We start from the raw sequence: 6,567 nt of genomic DNA on the forward strand, positions 1-6,567 counted from the left end.
TGATTGGAGTGATACAATATAACTTAATTTACAAAGCATATAAATCGATTCTGAGGCACTCATGTTTAGATATGTTCTCCCAGAGTGGAGTCGGTAGGAGTACAGAAACCACTGAAACAGCTACAACATCCAGCAGACCAGACAACAGGTTCTAACCACTACACTGGTCCAATGGAACTTCCAATGTTAAACACTTAGCCACGTAGCATTTTGGGATTCCTGTATGCACGCGCATTCGGGTATTTGATAACATTGAAACGCAATGTATAGGAGAACACACTGGCCATGAGGTAGACACTGGCTCGAGGTAGAATATCTGCAGGAGTCTGCTCTACAGTAGCTAGACCGTGCCCTCCTAGTGACGCAATAGCTTCAGCGTTGCTACCAGTCAGGTCAAGAGCAATGCAAGTACTTTCTGAGTTCCCGCAAAGAAAATTCCCTGAAAATGAACATGAAATGTATATATGGAACCACTGGCTTGTGAAAAACTCTGGAAAGGTTACAGCTTTAGCCATCTCTTCAAGGACATTGATTGATATTATTTGGTAAATAGATAAGATATCATTAAAGGAGAATTCCGGCCATTTTGGCAAGATATCTTATCTGCCTCTGGCCAAGGGATAATGGCCAAAGGTGACCCCGCGAGAAATGTTCATGTGGACTGCGCAAAGTTGTTCAATTGCTCTGTTTTCAGCTGTTTTCAATGAAAGCGGGAGGCAGCGGGCAAACGTTTAATCTTCTATGAAGCTTTTAGCGTGTATCAAAATGCTACAGAGTGAATTGCCTTGCGGTTTGGGCACATACAACGAACCCCAACTGTGACATCGTGGCAAAAATAGGTGTTGAAATCAGTCAGCTGTCTGCTACAAAACAATAACAAACATAGCCATGTGTATACCTCAGTTCCTGAGGGTCGTTTTTGGTCAACAAACACAGAATAGACTATAATGTATGACTTCGGCGATCAATTTCTAAGGACATCTGTGGAAGACTGAATTTGGGAGAAGTAGGTGCGCCATTTCTGAAATCTCCATATGTATCATGTCTGTGCTAGCTGATGCTAAAATTAGCCATTGGGGTTCGTTTTCACAGTGGCTCCTGCTGCCGTTAACTGCGTGGCTGACTGCGTTCAGTAAAGGGTGGTTTATGCCTCGAGATCAGCGTCCCTGCGTCGTAATGCAGTGAGCCGCGCTGTTAACGGAGTGAAGCCCCCCCCATCACGCAGGTACTCTGGGGCGTTAACTGCGTCGCACATGCAGTCAGCCTAGTTTCGGAGCATAAATCACCCTTAAGGATCTTATAGGCTTACTCATGCAATGAATGGGTATGCATGCTGATTAAAACACTAGAAACTACAATGAAATACAGGGACAATTTCCTTGTAATAACTCAATTTGGAGTTGGGTAATTACCAACTAAAGCAGCACATTAACCCATAATTAGAGCGCTGTAAGTGTGGTACTACATTGCCATAAACAAGCAAGGGTGCGTCTCCCATTAACGATGGTTCATAGCCTTACGTGCATCATTAACGATTAATTCTAAGAACGTTCTTAGATTTTCTACACCTGTTTCCCAAAGACCATCGTACATGAACGCGTTCACAGCCTCTACGATTGTTCGTACAGTTGCTCTTAAAGGAACAGTCCACCTTGTTTCAATAATAAAGTGTGTTCTCCTCTGACCTGAGATGAGCTCCTCCCGACCTGCCTCGTCTGTACCCAGGCTCCGCCTTAGTGGTGACGCAATGCCTTCGGCTCAGCTACACCAAAGTTCTTGCATAAGTTACTTCACTCACCCGCCATCTTCTTGATGCCTTCGGGGTGCTATTTCGTGATTAGTGAGACCAGATCTGAGAGTCAATGGGAAAAATGAATGGGGAAACTGAGTACTGGACGGGAGAGAACCCAGCGGTTGTGAAAACCATATGGTTGAAACCGCCGTGAAAAGTTGAGCAATCTCTTTGTTGCTTGGTTGTGTCATGCGAGTCAAAATAAAGCTTTTTAAAGAAACACTTTTTCATAGTCATGAAATGGCTTGGAACTCAAGGTTTTGCTCGACTGACCCGCTATGGCGAAAATGGCAATATTTCCATCACCGCCTAGTGCTCCTGCTCCGAAACAGCACTTTCAGTTTTGCCTGGCGGCGCCGCGCCTTCTATTGTTGTGGAATTTGTGGCCGCTAGGGGCGTCTAGATTTCTATGCTGTATGAGCGGAACGAGACCCATTCCCCTTCGTTTGCTAACTAAGCAGCAGCAGCTCGCTGAAAGCTGGCTACTGGCTAGTTAATTGCAAAATATCACGCTGGCATGCAGCCAAAACAACGAATGGGACTGCAAATAAACCACAAGCTAATTGAGATGAAAGGTTTGGACAGGAAAATAAATCGCTTGTGTGAACATTGGAAAAGGGCTTCAAACCGGAGAGAGCCGAACGCTAAAAGAGCAAAGATGTGGATTTTATCATTCATTCACCGCACTGGGATTTATGCATTAGCATTCTCAAAGCCCATGGCACTTCGTTTAGTTTACAAAAGCTACACAAATGTATACGAGTTGAAATCTGATGTCGCACATTTTACTTGATGTCAAAGGACACAATCAGTCGAGCGAGGCTATATATGGCTATATATGCCGATCAAGTGGAGACAAAACGTGATCTCTAGCCGGCTTATGGATGTCCACTTTCACTTTCAACACCGCACAAGATAAAAATGCGTCTTGTCACCTCGACTTCGAAATCTATTATGACAACAAAATAAGCAATAGCCTTTTGTTTCCTCGTTCTTCTAATGTACAGGTACTATATAGTTACTGGAAATGTGAAATAAAGACGGGGATATCTGCCGGGAACAAGTGGATCAAATAAAATCCATCTGAAGGAAGTGCAAACATGATTGCAGTTGTGTGAAGTGAATAGATGAAGCCGCAAACTCATAAGCAAGGGGGAGAATCGCACATATGGTAAAGCCCCTTAGTAGTGGAGAGATCTGAATGCAAGGAAGGGAATCTGGCTAATTACAGAAGACGAAGAAATTTAATTCGCACATAATCTCGAAGCCAATGTCTGTCCAATTTAGTTCAATGCACATTTTCGGCAGAACCACTAGGCCGCTATAAAGTTGTTTATATCGGCGTGTTTATGTCAAAGTTGCATAGGATATCTTTAAGCCACTTTTCTCACGTTTTTTTTTTTGACACCGCGCAGGCGCAGTAGTTCCACAACGGCACGAGCGTGACAGCTTTTCACAACTGAGCATGCGCAACAATTCGCGTGCGCCGATGCAGCTAGATGATTGGATGAATGGCAAAGCAGCACAGCAGGCAGTTGGTTTAGTTTAGTTTAATTTAGTTCTTGTTGCCAGAAAGGTGGGATATGTGCGGGTAGACGCCATATTTGCGTTACGAATCTTCACCGTTAATTTCTATGGACACTTACGATTCTGACATACCTCCCGTTCTTAAAAAAAGTCTCTGGCTACACTCACTAAGGCCAGGAGCTCGTTCAGGTAGAATCTCGTCTGCAGTCAGCAGTCCCCAGTCCCCAGTCAGCAACGTGCGGCACAAAGTCGTTAGCATTAGCTTGGCTCAGCTTTGACGCCTGGCACATTCGGTAAGTTAGAAGTGACCAAATTGTTCCACGTGTTCCCCACGTGTTCCACCTGAATTAGCAGTTGTTACCCAGAAAGAACATAGTAATTAGGGGACTGACTTTTTATGAATGATAGTTATTGAGGAAGAGAGTTATTGAGAAAGTAGCATTGAATACAACACAAAGAATAACCTCATTTAAAATATGTATGGCGTTTATTTTAGTCATTAAAGAAAGATAAGAAAAAATACAAAAGATTGATTTATAGATATATGTACAGTACACATAACGGTACAAAATGGAGGAGAATTTGTGCTCTGATATGGTCCAGCACTCACATAATAATGGCATCCAGTAGTGTAACAGTTCTGATGTCTATCATTATGTTTATTTACGTCTTCCCATGGTCGTCGTTGATCCAGTGTATTTGGAGCACCCTAATGGGTGGATGCCTGTGTTGAATATCCAGTCCCACAACTTGGTTGCTATGCCCAGGCCTGTAGGATCAACATGATGTAGTGTCAGAAGGGGACAGTAGAACTCTCACAGTAACCAAATGGCATTACGCCTAGTTGTTTATGCTGATTAATTTAAATGTGAGCAATAGCCATGACCTAAAAAAATGTTTTGTTCATTTTGTAACCATACTGATTCCTTTAGTCACATACTGTACCGCTGAAATGTGATGTGAATAGTTCAAGGTATAATCTGGTATAGTGGGAAGGGAACAGCTGGTTCACATTGCTTACACTGTTTTTGGTCTTATAGATCCTTTTTAGAATACCATATAGTCTCACCTTTGTCTGGTTGTTCGAAATGGTGCTTGACGTGGATAGTCCTTATATCATGAAAGTAAGAGTTTTCATTTGGCTTGCAGTGATGCAGGTAATAGTGAACCATGTCAGTGAAGACATATGCACAGAGGAGTCCCAACAACATGGATATGTCCAGACCGTCTGGCAACAGACATCGGAGCAGCATGAACAGGACTGTAAACAAAGCGATGGCCAGACTTGGAGGGAAGACAGTCCGTAGCCTGTCATTGGGACTCTGTGAAACAGAGCATGAAGTGGAAGTTAGTTTTGTTCATTGGGAGTCGATAATTATGGGCAGAGAAGCATATTACTCCTAGAATCTCTGTTATGGTCATAATTTGAATACTTTGGACATGTCCCATACTTTATAAACAAGCCCTAAAAAATTTAAAACCCAATATGAGCCCACATGAATGTTCAAATTAATCATGCTGCGGCAAATAGTTGCTTATGGTGGATACAGTGACCATCTAACCTTGTGGTGATGTCCATGCAGCAGGAAGTGCAGTGTAATCAAGTAGTAATTGCTTGACAGTGGATGGTGAAACAGGAAATGGATGCAGTAAACCATGAACAACCATAGGACGATCCCTAAGATGAAGGTCATTGGGACACCATAGCTATACGTCCACAGGACAGAGCCTGAGGAGGACAAAGAAGGCAAGACAAGGCTAAGACCAGAAAAGGCAGAGGAGACTGTTGTTGGCAAATTAGTTGTATCTTATAGTAACTAAATATTAAATAAAATTAACTTTAAATTATAAAAAAGGAAAGTGTGTGTGTGTGTGTGTGTGTGTGTGTGCCCGCTTGCATGCACATTTGTGTTTGTTTGTGTTATGGTGTTTGTATTAGTCATGTCTCACCTGCAATAGTGGCACTCAGATAAAAGATGGCGGGCAACCAAACAATAAGTACCCAATACCTATTAAAAAAAAAAAAAAGTATGTGAACGAACATTTTTCATTAGTGATGTCATGATGTTACAGTAACCTGGCCTTGCCACCATAAGCTTCCGTTCAATTCTCATTTTCTTTAAGTTCTTTCTGGGTTGGATATTCTGGAAAAAGTTTACAAATATTGATTTCCAGCAGAGCCATTGAGGGAACGGGAAAGGAGGGTGAACACTCGATGACGCATTACAAAACAGACAACCACACAACATGTCACAACCAAAGGTTAGCAACTGGGTAAACTGAGTGTACAGTATACACTGTATAGTAGTGTTTCTCAATGCCCTAGGGTGGCGTTGAGAAGGATACAGCTGAGTGGGGCCGAGGCTTAATTCCCATTGGGGGGCATTAGTCTATTATATTTTTCAAGACTAAGGGGGCCGTTGGCAGGCTTACGATAAGGTCAAGGGGGCGTTTGTTAAAACAAACACTGAGAACCACTGCTGTGTAGCCTAGTGTATAGTATAGCAACACCAGGCTAGTGCTACAATGCTAATAAAGCTGATATTCAACTCACGCCTGAGGCCTGGAAAAAATGTGTGTGAAACACATAATGCACATGGATGAAATTAGTGTGGATTGATCATACCATGCAGCTTGGGTTCTGCCCTCCAGGAACTCGGACTCAAACAGGCGTATAGGTCTGTACACAGGCTGGTGCACCCACTCATTGTACATCTCCCCTAGATGACCGACCTGCCATGCAAGAGGCTTTCGCCAGTCCACCAGGCTCTTCAGTCAACAAAGGCATCCGCACACACACGCGCGCGCACACACACACACACACACACACACACACACACACACACACACACTTTGAATTGGAACAGATGGAAAACCAGGAAGAGTAGGCCTACTACTATGAATCAAGCGAAAGGGAGTTTTTCCTCACCCCTGATGCCACCAGGGGCCGCATCTGAGCGCCCAATTTCAGTGTGACTATCTACGACTTATGCTAGACCCAGCCACTATGGACCTTACACCTCTAAGAATCCTGGTCCTAACCTACGTTGACCTTATGACTCTACAATCTCTTTCTATCTCTTCTTCCTCTGCCTTCCTGCGATTTCTGCCTCTCCTCCCCTCCTCTCCTTTTAAATCCATCTCTAACAATTATTTTTTCCCCCATTTGTTAAGCACTTTGAGTTGCATGCCTTGTATGATACCGTGCTATACAAATGCAATTATTATTATTATTATTATTATTATTA

The 6,567-nt window shown here is 43.1% G+C and overlaps 1 protein-coding gene across 1 annotated transcript; it reads right to left on the minus strand.

The window, feature by feature from the left end:
• Window positions 1–3,810: 3,810 nt before the first annotated feature.
• Window positions 3,811–6,074, minus strand: LOC134442438 (fatty acid 2-hydroxylase-like). Its single transcript, XM_063192608.1, has 5 exons — window positions 5,946–6,074; window positions 5,270–5,328; window positions 4,882–5,048; window positions 4,389–4,641; window positions 3,811–4,088 (listed from the first exon to the last, which is right to left on the minus strand). Exons 1-5 carry the CDS (start codon window positions 6,032–6,034, stop codon window positions 3,979–3,981), a joined length of 678 nt encoding a protein of 225 aa, XP_063048678.1. The 5' UTR covers window positions 6,035–6,074; the 3' UTR covers window positions 3,811–3,978.
• Between the last annotated feature and the right edge of the window lie 493 nt (window positions 6,075–6,567).

This window comes from Engraulis encrasicolus, unplaced genomic scaffold (assembly GCF_034702125.1).
Source record: "Engraulis encrasicolus isolate BLACKSEA-1 unplaced genomic scaffold, IST_EnEncr_1.0 scaffold_1621_np1212, whole genome shotgun sequence".
NCBI lineage: Eukaryota > Metazoa > Chordata > Actinopteri > Clupeiformes > Engraulidae > Engraulis > Engraulis encrasicolus.